Source organism: Staurois parvus, unplaced genomic scaffold (assembly GCF_062004578.1).
Source record: "Staurois parvus isolate SC_StPar_1 unplaced genomic scaffold, SC_StPar_1.0 ptg000538l, whole genome shotgun sequence".
NCBI lineage: Eukaryota > Metazoa > Chordata > Amphibia > Anura > Ranidae > Staurois > Staurois parvus.
The window spans coordinates 1,797,823-1,812,582 of record NW_028318334.1 but is presented as its reverse complement, the minus strand read 5'-3'; the positions used below and the strand labels follow the sequence as shown (position 1 = coordinate 1,812,582).

Genomic DNA, 14,760 nt, shown 5'->3' with positions numbered 1-14,760 from the left:
GGGACACCTATGGATGGGGGCACTGCAATGGGGACACCTGATGTATATGGACACTGTGATGGGAACACCTGATGGATGGGGACACTGTGATGGGGGAACTTGATGTATGAGGACATTGTGATGGGGACACCTGATGGATAGGGACATTGTGATGGGGACACCTGATGGATAGGAACACTGTGATAGGGACACCTGATGGATGGGGACATTGTGATGAGGGACTTGATGTAAGAAGACACTGTGATGGGGACAGCTAATGGATAAGGACACTGTGATAGGGACACCTGATGTATATGGGCACTGTGATAGGGGAACTTGATGTATGAGGGTGCTGTGATGAGGACACTTGATGTATGGGGACAATGTGATGGTGACACTGTGATGGAGACACCTGAAGGTCTAGGGACTCCTGATGGATGGGGACACTGTGATGGCGACATCTGAAGTCTGGGGGACACTGTGATGGGGAACCCTGATGTGTGGGGACACAGTGATGGGACATCTAATGGATTGGGACATGTGATGTATATGGGCAATGTGACAGGAGAACCTGATGTATAGGGGTGGTTTGATGGGGACACCTGATGGAAGCTGGTAGGAACCCTAGTGCATGCTATTAAGCTGGTAGGGTCCATGATGCTATTAAGATGGCACTGAACATGTACTATTCTTCTCCATTGCACAACCATATTTAGTCATTGACATCACCCAGAATACCCGCTAGCGTGTTTTCCATGTGACATAAGTTGATGGGCAGGCCAGGGAGTAATTCATTTAGCGGTGATACTAAATCACTTCCAAGGAGCATCAGCGGCCAGAGGTTTGGGCAGATAAGCAGGTCTGTAAGTGCCCCCTAGCTGACATTAATAGCTGTACCATGCAGCTGGAGCCTTACAGCAACCAGAACCATTGACCAGCTACAAGTATGTACTCTCTGGGCTTGGTTTTCAAGTTTTAACCTTTTGCTAGAACTCATTATAACATACTATTTTTTCTTGGCCTATTCTTATTAAACCTATCTGGTTTTAGGTTGGGGCACTTGTTTCTTTTTCCTTTCCTTCTCAGTGTCTCTGCTTTATAAAAGTTACCTCACAGCCCTGAATCTTGTAAGGTAGTGGAAAGGCAGCATGGAAGTCTCTGCCGAAACATTCTTTCTTTCTTTGGGGTGAAAAACTATATATATAAAAAACCCAGTCTAGTCTGCACCGTGCTGCTTTCTCACAGCTGGCAAACAAGGAGCCAGCAGCATTGCACTTACCATTATGTGAGCCTGTAGGAGTGAAAGACATTTAGTAGACACTGTCAGTCTGCCTTCTCAGTGCTTAATAAGCTCCCAGGGAGGCGAGTTGACTTTTACAAAGCCAATAGAATAAAACAAAGTAAAAAAGATGTGAGGGAGCAGGTGCTCCTGAGTCACTGGCATCAAAGTTCTTCAGGTTATTGCTGATATCGGGAAAAATGGACTTGCTGTACTCTGGCCTGGCCCCCGCCTTGTAGGTCCTGAAGATTCCAGCTGTGACATGATGGAGGAGGCAGGTAAGAAAAAAAGAGCTTTGCAGACAAAAATTAGTAAATACCTAGGTGGGAGGAATAGTGCATTTTATATTTGGCCAAAGATGGGTTTTATTTATAGGCTCGCTATAGCATGTGGGAGGTTAAAGAGGGTTCCCCATGTGAAAGGACACTTTTATGATTCCAGTTTTATTAGTGTTGATGGTAACCTGCAAAACGTGTTTTTTTTCCCAAAAGGGAAGGGAATACCACAGTGTGCCCTAAACCAAGGCCAGCATTGATCAAAATCACATAAAATTCATTTGAAACACAAATAGGCTTTATAAAAAAATTACATTAGTGATGGATCTATTTTAAAAAAAGATCATTTTATGCTAATTTCAGTACTCCCATTTATTTAAGTTGTGACCACATTGCATATTAAAGCCCAGCTCTAGTCAAAGTAGTTTTTTTAGAAACAGAGGTTCTAACCCTTAATATATTAGATTTTCAATGCTGTCTTTGTCTCCATTGGGCAACCACATCCATTCGCTTGCCTCCTGCCTTGTTGACCAGGGCCACTAATAAGGGGTTACTACTGTCCTTCCTGTATGGGGGCCGGGCAGTTGACAGGCAGATGGAATCAGATAGTGGGCAGGGAACATGATCAGTGCAGTGGGGTGGGGGGGTAATTACTAGAACCGATCTACTTGTGTGACGCTCTGATTCATCTGAAAGCCAGCTTCTCCTTCTCTCCCTCCCGCCAGCTTTCAGCTGCTGCAAAGAGCAACATGGGGGATCAGTTCCTGTAATTCCCCCCCGCCGCACCAATCACTCTCCGTGCCTACCATCCAATTCTTCCTGCTACTTGGGCCCCCGTGTGCCTTTTCCCCCATAGATGAATGCATTGCCGATATTGTAATTGCTGCAGCTTTGAGATTATGATGCCTGTCTACTTTTAACCTAATGTGATTGCAATATTTTTCATTTTTAACAAATCTTTTATATAAGGATATACTGTACTATGAGCTTTTATATTTTATTAGACCATATTACTTGAAAGTAAAGTTGGAGCAGAGCCGAGGATCAGAGCCTTGTCCCATCATCTACCTCGGATCTGTTTGGGGTTAACCCCTAAAGTGCTGTTGGATTTTCTTTTACAAAGAATTTTATTGTAGATTGAGCAATGATAAACAAACATTCGGAACATAGAATCCTTGACCAATACTTAGAAAATTGTACTGTATGATTGAGAAATAATGTAAAAAACTCAAAACATCAGCTATAACTGATAACAGAAATGCCCGGTAGAAAGGGTACGATTCACAGTCTTTGATGGTCAATGATAGTGTAGATTCTGAGAGAGAAAATTGCTACATCAAGAAATATTGGACAAGAGTATAATAAAGACACAGACCAAGAGGAGAGAGAAGAAGAGATAAAAAAAAAAAAAAAAAGGGGGGGGGGAAAGTAGGGCTCTGGGGAGATCGCAGCAGAATCCAACCTCATATCGACAGAAGGGACTGGTCGAATCTCGATGGTTGGGCTATATCCAGCCAGGGACGCCATATCCGCAGAAATTTTGTATGGGTATCCAATTATATGGCCGTCAATTTTTCATTAACCATTATGAAGTTCATCCGATTTTTGACAGCCTCAAAGCTGAGAAGAGGAGTCTTCCAAGCCCTCGCAATTGTCAACTTAGTAGCCATAAATAAGTATGATGCCAGCTGCCATTCAGAACAGAGAAGGCCCTCCATTGGTTTAAATAGAAGCGCTTCGTACGGGTTACGCTTAATGTCTGTGTGAAGCATAGTGCGAAGGAGGGCATACACCCTAATCCATAATCTGCTTACTTTAGGGCAAGTCCACCAGATATGAGCCATGGTACCCAATTGTTGGCATCCTCGAAAGCAAACCGGGGAATATGTAGGGATGAAACTAGCTAAACGAGCAGGTGTATAATACCATCGATAAAGAATTTTGTAGGCATTCTCAAGAATAATGACATTCCTAGAGCATTTAGATAATGCTTGGGTCATGGTCCGCCAATCCTGTTGGTTTAAAGTCCCCCCTAATTCAGACTGCTAGCGCTGATGATAGGAGCGAGGGGTTCTATAAGAAATAATGGAGGAGTAAATCAGGGAAATCAAACCCGGAGCATGGGGTCTATGTCTGCACTGGCTTTCAAAGGGGGACAGACAATACGGTCCCGAATGCGTGCGTATTAGTGTATTGACAAAGTGACGAAGTTGAAGATATCCAAAGTGTTCCCGCAAAGGAATATTATAAGAAGAGCGCAGAGTTTCAAAGGAAAGTATTTGAGTGGGAGATAGAAGTGAATGTACATCATAAAAACCATGCGTCTGCCACCAGGCAAACTGCCTGGGGTTGTCCCGGCCTGGAGGGAATAACGAGTTATGCAATAGACGTAACAGCGGCAGGTGAGCAGAAATAAGGCCAGCGGAAAATTTGATAGAATCCCAGAGACGGAGTGAAAGCGTCAGCGTCGGGCTAAGGGCAGATGGACGTTTAGAAGTAGGAAGCCATGGCAAGGAGGAGAGCGGTATCGGGTGGGAGTCCATCATATCCATGACAGCCCACAAGGGAAAGTGATGAGAAGCATGGATATGAGCCAAAGGTGCAATATTAGCCGCCAGATAGTAAGACTGGAGATTTGGGACCGATAACCCACCCACACTCTTACGTGCAAACAAAATATGTTTACTAATTCTGGGCCGGGAAGAGCTCCAAATAAAAGACAAAAGTTTTCGCTGATGAATACGCAATATATGCGAAGGTACTGGAACTGGTAAAACCCGAAATAAGTACAGTAGTTTAGAAAGATAGGTCATACGGATTGCATTAATTCTGCCGAACCATGAAAGCGGGAAATGAGACCAGGAGGTCAATAGTTCGGTCAGCTCCTGAAAAACAGTGGGAAAATTAGCCTGGTACAGTCCGTCATATGTCGGGGTGAGCTTAATTCCTAAGTATGGTAGGGCTGAATGCCATTGAAAAGGAAACGTTTGCTTCAAAGTCATCAAAAGTGATGGTGGAAGGGTAATCGACATAGCTTTCGATTTGGCGGGGTTAACGTGAAGACCCGAAAGATTTGCAAAGGAATCGAGAACCGCGAGCAAATTAGGCAGAGTAACCCCCGGATTCGAAATCGACAATAGTATATCGTCTGCAAACAGAGACAATTTATGTTGGGAGCCCGCCACCTCAATCCCCTTAATATCATGATTCATACGAATGGCTTCCGCCAATGGTTCCAAGGCTAGGATAAAGAGTATAGGGGAGAGCGGACAACCTTGTCTAGTGCCTCTGGCGACCGAGAACGTAGAAGACTCAAATCCGTAATATTTAAGTTTCGCTTGAGGGGAAGTGTATAGCGAAGAGATCCATCTTAGAAACGAAGGACCAAAGCCAAAGCGGTGAAGGACCGATAGAAGATAAGGCCAGGATAAAGTGTCGAAGGCCTTATTGATATCTAAGGATAAGAGCATCATGTCAAGTTTACGGATATGGGCTAAATGTTGTAATTGTAGGATACGTCTGATAGCATCTCCAGCTTGTCTATTGAGAACAAAGCCCACCTGGTCCTTTTTGATCAAACGAGAAAGGAAGGAATTCAATCGAGTAGCCAAAATCTTAGTGAGAATCTTCATATCGATATTAATAAGAGAGATAGGCCTATAATTTGCCCAGGAAGAATGATCTCGATCTGGTTTAGGGATCATAACCACATTGGCGGTCAAAGAATCTGGGGAAAAGTCCACGCCCCCCTTCACCGCGTTAAACATAGCGGCAAGGTGGGGCGCGAGCACATCAGCTAATTTCTTATAGTATAGTGCCGTGTAGCCATCCGGACTCAGCGCTTGCCCGACTTCAGGTCTGCTATGCATTTCAATACCTCAGATGTTTGAATATTACGGTCCATTAGATCCCTATGGGCCGATATCAAAGTAGGCAGGGACAGACGAGATAGAAAGTCAGAAATGGATTGGGAATCAGCCTGTGTAGGGTCAGTGTAAAGTTTGGCCAGACGAAACCGTAACTCTTCCAAAACCGCTACCGGATTGCTCGTAAGGGTATTATGCCGAGTGCGTAAAGATATCGGTTTGGGATGGTGCGCAAAAGAACGTAGTCTATGAGCCAACAAGGAGTCCGGTTTGTTTGCTTTACTATACCACTTCTGGCGTGTCCAGCGTAAGGAGCGTTCAGCCTCATCCGTTAAGCACAGATCCAGTTCTAAACGGGCCTGATCCAACAATCTACGATTCGATGGGGTAGGTGACTGTTTAAATTGAGCCGATATGGAGGTCAACTTTGATTCTAACTGACACTGTTTAAGCTGTCGTTCCTTCTTTCGTCTTGAAGCTATCTGGATAATATGTCCCCTAAGAACTGCCTTGTACGCTTCCCATAACGTTACTGAAGAAGAGACAGAACCCGAATTTAATTGGAAGTATTCCTGAGATTTACGATGGAGTTCCGTCTGAATCTCCTTCAGCGAAAGCAAGGAGTCATTCATTATCCACGAAGAAAAGGCCGGCCTACATAGAAGAGATTGACAGACCACCAAAATAGGCTCATGGTCAGACCACGGTACCGTAAGAATAGAAATAGCGTGAACCAAGGGAAGATGTTTACGTGATACGAAGGCGTGGTCAATTCTGGAATGAGAACGATGAGGGTGGGAATAGTAGGTATAATCTGTCCCCCGGGGATGAAATTCACGCCATAAGTCCACGAGATCGTGGGTATGTAATGTACGTATAAAGGACTTTGCCGATGCGGAAGGGTCAGAATGTTCTGCTGGATATTTATCCAACGCCGGATTTAACACTAAATTAGAATCCCCGGCCATCAAAAGAGTACCCCGTTGATGTGTAGCCAGGAGAGAACACAGATGTGACAGAAAAGGTCCAGGGTTAACGTTAGGAGCGTAATAGGACATTATGGTAACTTCTATACCTTGTATTGTGCCCTGGAGTAGAAGCTATCTGCCATTGGGATCACCAATACGTCTCACACAGACAAATGGAGTTTTACTATGAAAGGCGATCAATACGCCTCTCTGTTTAGTGGGGCCATTAGCCTGAAATGTCTGAGGGTAACGAGCATCAAAGTATTTTGGGGCAGAAGTAGATGAGAAGTGGGTTTCTTGCAAACAAGCAATGTCAACTTGACGAGCTCGGAGAAATTTAAATATCTTTACCCGTTTCTGCGGAGAGTTCATCCCCTGGACATTCAATGATAACCAGTTCAATGACATAGTGATCTATAGGAAGAAAGATCAAATCCACCGCAATCCCCGGGAGCCCTGAAAAAAACATTTACGAAGACACACAAAGCAAAAAATAAAAGAGAGGAGACGAAAAAGAAAGGAGAAGACAAGAAGACATCTGATATACAAGCAATATATCTGTGAAACAATAAGGTTAATTCAAACATCATAGCAGGTAACTGTGGGTAAAACACCCACATAGAGGCTGGGTAGCGGGCGGGAGAAAAAACCAGACCGCTAGTCAGCTCGGAGGGGGACACGTTAGTCCACCGGAATAACTCGGCAATAATAAAAAAGAGATATAAACATATTATATAAAACAACTTAGGCTAATACACCTGTGGATGATGAATCCAAAAAATCGCAGGGCTAGGAAAATCTCAACCAATCAGTGCAGAAAAAACAGACATACACCCTAGATTGGAAGGGATAAAACATATGGAGGTCATGGAACCTCTGAACAACTCTAGCATTAAATCCAGGAAGTGGCGATAAAAATCCACTTGTGATGAGAGTACATACTGGTGATCAGCCACTAAGCATCAAGTCGCGGAGACTTCCTGGAAACGCTGGGCCCGCAGAGACCGGAGGACCTGGGAGCTACCTTGACTAGAAGGAGATTTACGGAGAGGCTGGGAATTTCAAGGATGTGAGGAGACTGAGGCCTCCTCATTCTGGGAATGTGGCAGTTCCAGATTCAGTTCCCGAAAATGGCGTCGAAGATCCGCTGGCGAAGAGGCCTGGAATTGACGACCTTGAGAGGAGAATGATAGCTTGAAAGGGAAACCCCATCTGTACTTAATATCAACCGATTTAAGAATTTGGAGATAGGGCCTCAAGGTGCGACGTTTGGCAATCGTGACTGGGGATAGATCTGCAAACAGATGGATAGAATGTCCCTGGAATTCCAACGCCGAACGGTTCCGAGCCGCCTGCAGCAGGCATTCTTTAGTGCGGTAGAAGTGTAATTTAATAATAATGTCTCTGGGAGGACCCTCCGTGGACTTAGGTGCTAAGGCTCTATGAATACGGTCAAAATCTAAACGCTCCAAGGGAATCTCAGGGGCCAATTCCTGAAAAAGAGCGGTGGCAGTCCCCTGTAGATCTGTGATTGCCTTGGGGACTCCGTGGATACGGAGATTATCCCTGTGTGCCCTATTTTCAGCATCCTCTAATTTATCTTTTAAAGTGTCCAACTCAGCATGTAGATCCTCCACTTCCTGTTCATGACCCTCCAAAACTGTAGTTGCCAGATCCATACGCTGTTCCAACTGATGAGCACGAAGGCCCAACTCCTTTAGGCCTCTCGCCAGATCAGAAGATAATTTACGTGAGGCAGCAGTAATCTCCTCTCGCACTATAGCACGGAATTTGTGTAGCAAGTCTTCAGGATGTTGTTCAAGAGTATCTGCCATCCCCAATGGAAATTGCCGCTGACTATCGCCATCAGACTCAGGATCTCCAGGAAGCTGAGTGTTATCGTCAGGCTCAGGTGGACTAGGCATCAGCTTAGCGGCACGGCCCTGTGGGGGGGATTGCTGTTGGGCCCGATGTTTAGGTTTAGTGCGGGGAGTGCGGTGCATTATTAAGAATGGTTCAGAGGATGCCAAATCAACTTCAAACTATTGAGATATTATATTAGGGTGTGGAAGCCCATTTGCCGAGAAGAATATTTCGGTGGCACGGCACCAGAAGGTCACTCAGGCATTTCCTCCCGGTGTGTGTACGTGTCCCCCGCCAGGGAGGTGTTCACATGTGATTCATGCTGATAATACAGCCTTGGAGGCGCTGGTAGTTATGGTAGTTGGGCCAGGTGTGCAGACTTTATGGCAATTATCCCAAAGTGCTCCAGGCACCCCAGATTCATCCACTCAGAGTCGGGGCTGACAGAGGGAGCTTCTCTACCCATGCAGCACCAACCCCGCAATAAGAATGATCCCCAGTTCCTCTATGGGATAGTACAGGGGCTTGGCATAGACTACAGAGCCACCAGCAGAACCAGGGGGACTCACCCAGGCTGCCCCAGTAACTGTCCTGTCTCAGGGGACAGAGGAGCAGAGCAGCGCCACGGTCACCCCGCTGCGGTGGTAATCCACCCCGTCCGTGGGATTAGGCGAGACCGCGGCTCCACACGTCATGATAGGTCGCAAGCCTTCCCGCGCTCTGGTCTGTCGGAGAGGGGCCAAAACCGCTCAGCACCCCTCCCCAAAAGCCAGGTAAGGTCCGGACAACCAGGAATCTGCAGCAGATTACTGCTTTCCCCCGGATGACAGTGGATGGAGGTTCAGGCTGCCGGAGCTTTCAGAAAAGCGTCTGTTCCCGGCGCCATCTTGGACACCGTGCTGTTGGATTTTCATTAGTTTGAAAGCCAAATAGTTTTGGTAAGCATACTAACTCACTTATCACCGTATCTCTGAGGTGTTTTCCCTTCAGCCTTATGGTGTTAGTGGGCGCCTTTTCCTTTCACTTCTGGAAGCACTTTTTGCATATTTTGTGGACTTTTTGTAATATTTTAGCTCGATTGATTAACCTATGTTGGACTTTTACCTTTAATGATCACTCTTTTCATTCTTTGTATTAATCATTGTTTTCAGAATAGTGCTGCACTCTTTGAATTATATAGCTAAAGAATAGCAAACTGTGTTTACTATGCTTCACTTTGTGAATGAACAGGAAACCTCTGTACAGAGCTTCCTGTTCATTCACCTGCAGTGCAGCGAGGCTGCAAAGGAATTGACAAATCCAAGTCCTCAATTCCTTTCTGTGTCTCAAAAGTGAGATATTTCAGCAACAGCCCCCCCCAAGTGTTATGAAAAAAAAATACATAAAAAAATACATAAAATAATTTTAAAATATTTTTAAATAATTAAAAAATAAAAGTACAACGTATTTTTAAAAACTAAGGGCTCAGTCACAAGGGTTCTCTGGCCCATACAATGTGAGCAAGGGGTTGGTTTGTGCTGCTGGATCCACCGGCTAGGCACCCGTTGATTCTGCATACGATTTGAAAACGAGCTGTGAAAATGCTGAAAGAAATGCACAATCACATGTTCAGGTGCAATTAATTTCATAATGCTAAACATTTGATAATGCTAAGGGTCGGTCCACCAACGGAGTGTGGGGGAGCACCATCTACAGGGGGAGCAGAGGATCAGGTAATTAAAAGGGTTTCTCCTCTCCCCTAGACAAAATGAGCCATTAACCCTTGCAGTGCGGGCACATTAATAAGTGGTATTTAAATATTTTGAGAGGTATTTCATTGTATTTTTTTAAAAAAGTAACTCCACTTTTGTTGAGAAAAAAAAATTCCCCTCTTGATGATTTACTGTATGTACATTGCAGGGATTGTAACAAACTTTGGTGCAGAATAAATAGCTGTTTATTTGTCTGTGTCCATGTACAGATTGAATCTGTATGGGAGTGACTTTAGAATGATCAATCAGCTGCTGCACCTGCAGGGCTCTAATGAGAAAATCAGCAGGGTCTGCATCCCTTAAGCCCCGGTTCACACTATGCAGTGCAGGACACCCAGGACCGTTGCTTCCACTAGGCAGCCACCTAGGGCGCACTTCCACCTAGGGGCACCTGGGCACAGCACAGGCTGGCACTCTCTCTGTGGGTTGTTACCACGTCATGAAAGATTCTTCAGCAGAGAGGAGGAGCGGCAGAGGGGAGGAAGAAAGGACAGAGGAAGATTCTTGGTGTCTGGGGCCAGTGTAGCAGCTGAGCTGCTGCTCCTTCCAGTGTTCCTCTCAGACTCAGTCCCTTACTGCAAGACACCTGGCGGCTGCTGATCACTATGGAGTTCCGCCCTTCTCTTCCCATTCATCAGCGGAGGTGGAGCTGTGCCTGCAGAGGAAGGTAATGTCTGACTCTGATGTTTTGTGTTTGTGTCAGTGTGACCTGGCTGGCCATTCATCACATGTGCAATGTATCAGTAAGTGATGACATCATCACAATCCCACTGCCTGCTCTTCTAGTGCCTGTTGGGCCTGCAGATCTGTGTAAGTGTTGGTGGTGGTGTGTTGTGTTGGTTCTGTCACTGTGTGGGATCGCTCAATTCACCTGCCTGCTGTCACAGCGTTTTATCTCCCCCCATTGCCCGGGAATTCTAACCTGGGATCTGTGTGTGGATCCATTGGTGCTGGTGTCATCTTATAGCACTTATTTTTGCAAATTAAAAGAAATTTACCAGTTTCATGTTTTGATAATTTATTATTTTCTACTGTTTTATTTTTCATTTTAATTTTTTTTCTTTGGGGGGGGGGGAGGGGGGAAGTAGCTGGTTTTGCTTAGGGCGCAAAATAGTCTAGCTCTGGCCCTGAGTACACTGCATGGAATTTGCACAGGAATCGTACTGTATTCCTGTGCTAATCACATGCAAATGTCTGAGCGGTGCAATTTAAGCCATACATACAAATTGAGCCATATATGGCTCAAATCGCATCCGCACCAAAAAGGTGCAAAACCCTCTTTTAAATCCCTACCTAAATTGCATCTCATGGGTGAGAACACCCAAGCAATGCGATTTCTGGCAATTGCATTGCGTTGTGTGATCTGTTTCAGGGTGTCATTAATTTATCATTGACACCTGCACCAGATCGCACGAATGCGATGCGATTGCATTGCGGTGTGGGAAGTGCACAGGATTTGCAGCATTTCCCGCAACGTATTGGTGTGAACCCGGGCTTAGGCGTGATTTCCCTTTGGGAGTAGCTCACCAAAAGTGACATTTTTGTTGCAGGGGATGCCAAAAATCATGACTTGTATCTTAGAGCAGACTTTTGGGAAAATCAGTAAGCCAATCACACAAGCAGGAAATTACATTTCTGAGATGTACACCATCTGTGTACAGAACACCTCCAGATTGCCCTATTGAATTGCATTTTACAGAATATTACAGATTGAAAAGGAAAGGTTTTAATAACATTCAATTACAATATGACTTGAGTTGCAATTGTATATGCTAAATTATATTTTTTTATTTGCTAATTTTTTTTCTGATGAAAGTGGTGCTACCCTTTAAATGCCAAAAGAAATACGAATGTCACACATTCCTTTGTATTGTGTATTCTGTTCCTTAAACCAGGTTTAGTTATTATATTTTTCTTTTGAAATCTTATTGCATTTTAAACAATAAGTTGCATAAAGCGATCATACAATACTATTATCCAAGTGTGTAGGAATGTGTTTGATTACGGGTATTCACATCAAATTTTGGGTATTATTGATTTACATAAAGTGACAGCTTGAAATAAAAAAAAATCTGAATAGGCACACAGAGAAAGAGTGGGCTCCGGAGACAGAGGTGTGTTGGTAAACAGGAGGAGGGAGGCAATGGCAAGTGGCAGAGAGTCAGGGGACCATGTGAGTTAGAAGGCAGGTACATGATGGGGACAGCTCAATATGGGAGGGGGAAGGAGAGCGACCGAGAGAATACAGATGGGAGGAGAGAGGGATAGAAAGAGACACATACGGGAGGAGAGGGAGAGAACAAGGCAGCAGGCACAATCAAAGAAATCCATGACTATCGCTATCTCTGTGATTGCTGGCAAATGAAATAGTGAGGCTGTCTAGAAGCAAGAGAAGATGTGATGCCTTGGACGCATCCTCTGCTTTGAACGGGGTATTAGAGACGGAGGAATAGGGAGTCTTGGCTACTTTGTGACATCCCCTCAATGCTGATGCAGCATCTCGGAAGGATTCTTGACGAGGAGAGAGTATCAAGGTGGTGGCAACATGCCTGTGATGAAAGGTCTGCTCGCTCCACAGAATACTTTCCTGGATACCATTGCTACGAGATTTGATGGGACCCGTACGTACCTAACATTTATTTCTGCTTAGAAAACACTGCCCATAGCCTTACTGCCGATAGAACGGGCTACATTCTCTCCCGTATCTGCACCTAGATCACAAAACTGGTGGTGTTGTGCCAGTTTATCCTACACTAGCCTGTGCCGCAATGTGCACAAGGCTCTCTTGAAATAGAGTTATTAATAATTGATCTCATATATTCTAGTGGGTTGTAGTTTATTGAAACTTCTAAGTGGTCCAAGTGTGTTGCTCATGGTCTTTGGGTAGGACTTCCTTTTGGATTGTGTTTATGGCTCAAGTGTGGTAACTATTGAACTGTTAAGTTTTTTTGTTTTGTTTTGTAAAATAATTCCAAAATTAGATATATAGAGTAGAAAAGAGGAAAAGTACTGTATTTATTAAGTTGAAATGGCAGCAATGATGTATAAGGTATCATTCTTCATACAGTGATCCATAGCTTTCACCTTTCTTTGGGTTAGAGCAGGGGTCTCCTAACGTTCTACACAAAGGGCCAGTTTACTACCCTTCAGACTTTCAGGGGGCCAGTGGGAGAAGAAAATGTCCTGGTGGGGATTGGGAGTAAACAATTCCCTACCTTTGGTGTCAGTGGGAGGAATAGTGTCCTTTTGTAGGTGTCAGTGGGAGGAATAGTTCCCCATCATTGGTGTCAATGGAATTCTGCCCCATTGTTTTTGTCAGTGGGAGGAATTCTGCCCCATTGTTTTTGTCAGTGGGAGGAATTCTGCCCCATGGTTGGTATCAGTGGGAGGAATTCTGCCCCATTGATTGTGTCATTGGAAGAAATGATGCCCCATTGTTGGTGTCAGTGGAAGGAATTCTGCCCCATTGTTCGTGTCAATGGAAGGAATTCTGCCCCATCGTTGGTGTCAGTGGAAGAAATTCTGCTCCATCATTGGTGTCAATGGAAGGAATTCCGTCCCATCGTTGGTGTCAACAGGAAGAATAATGCCCCATAGTTGGAATAGTGTCCCAAGGGCCGGTTAAAGGCAAGCAAAGGGCCTCATCCAGCCACTGGGCCACAGTTTAGAGACTGCTGGATTAGAGTAATGAATGACCAATTGATGGCTATGAGCTGTTTCACTTTGTATGTAGCTGTTTGCTATATAAAATATAAACTTGTGTGTCGCTGTATTTAAGGAAAAAGTTGTACAATTAATCACTTTGGAAAATTTGGGAACCTGGATCTTTGGGTCTAATAAAATTACCCCTCAATGCCCTAATTGTAGCTTGCCTAGGGCAAAAATAAAATTCACTTAACTAGGTGCCTACTTAGGAAAGCTTAGGTATCTACCCCTTATACTTTTATCTATGACATTCAGCTAGACTGGGAAAAAAAGTCACTTTTACCTGCTTGCCACAAACCATTGGATATACTTGTGACTTCTTTTTGGAAACTGTTGACTTGTTTATTGACGCAGATAACAACACGTGGTGCAGAAAAAGAATATGCAATTAGTTCTTAGCACCACAGCTGCAAACTCCCACAGTATCAGTGCTAATGAGACAGAAATGGGTCACATATAAGCCATGTGGTATTTATAATACCCAACCCATGTCTTTAAAAGCGGAAATATGTAATAGCGGCATGCCAAGCACACCGGAGTTCAGGTACACAGCTTCAAGAGATCTGGTATTTAGAGTAGTAATGGAAATCTCTTCTCTAATACCTGTGTGCCGAGCACACTGGAGTTCAGGTACTCAGCTTCAACGAGATCTGGTATTTAGAGGAGTAATGGAAATCTCTTCTCTAATACCTGTGTGCCGAGCATACCGGAGTTCAGGTACACAGCTTCAACAAGATCTAATATTAAGAGGAGTAACAGGAATCTCTTCTCTAATACCTGTGTGCCGAGCATACCGGAGTTCAGGTACACAGCTTCAACAAGATCTGATATTTAGAGGAGTAATGGAAATCTCTTCTCTAATACCTGTGTGCCAAGCATACCGGAGTTCAGGAACACAGCTTCAACAAGATCTGATATTTAGAGGAGTAACGGGAATCTCTTCTCTAATACCTGTGTGCCGAGCATACCGGAGTTCAGGTACACAGCTTCAACAAGATCTGATATTTAGAGGAGTAACGGGAATCTCTTCTCTAATACCTGTGTGCCGAGCATAACGGAGTTCAGGTACACAGC

The 14,760-nt window shown here is 44.5% G+C and overlaps 1 protein-coding gene across 1 annotated transcript in view; it reads left to right on the top strand.

Moving 5' to 3' along the window:
• The first annotated feature begins 12,254 nt into the window (after positions 1–12,254).
• KCNH4 (potassium voltage-gated channel subfamily H member 4) overlaps positions 12,255–14,760 on the top strand; it is a 454,196-nt gene continuing 451,690 nt past the window's right edge. The window contains exon 1 of the mRNA XM_089690632.1: positions 12,255–12,602. Coding sequence (XP_089546758.1) covers positions 12,527–12,602 — 76 coding nt within the window. The 5' untranslated portion in view covers positions 12,255–12,526. The remainder of the gene's footprint in view (positions 12,603–14,760) is intronic.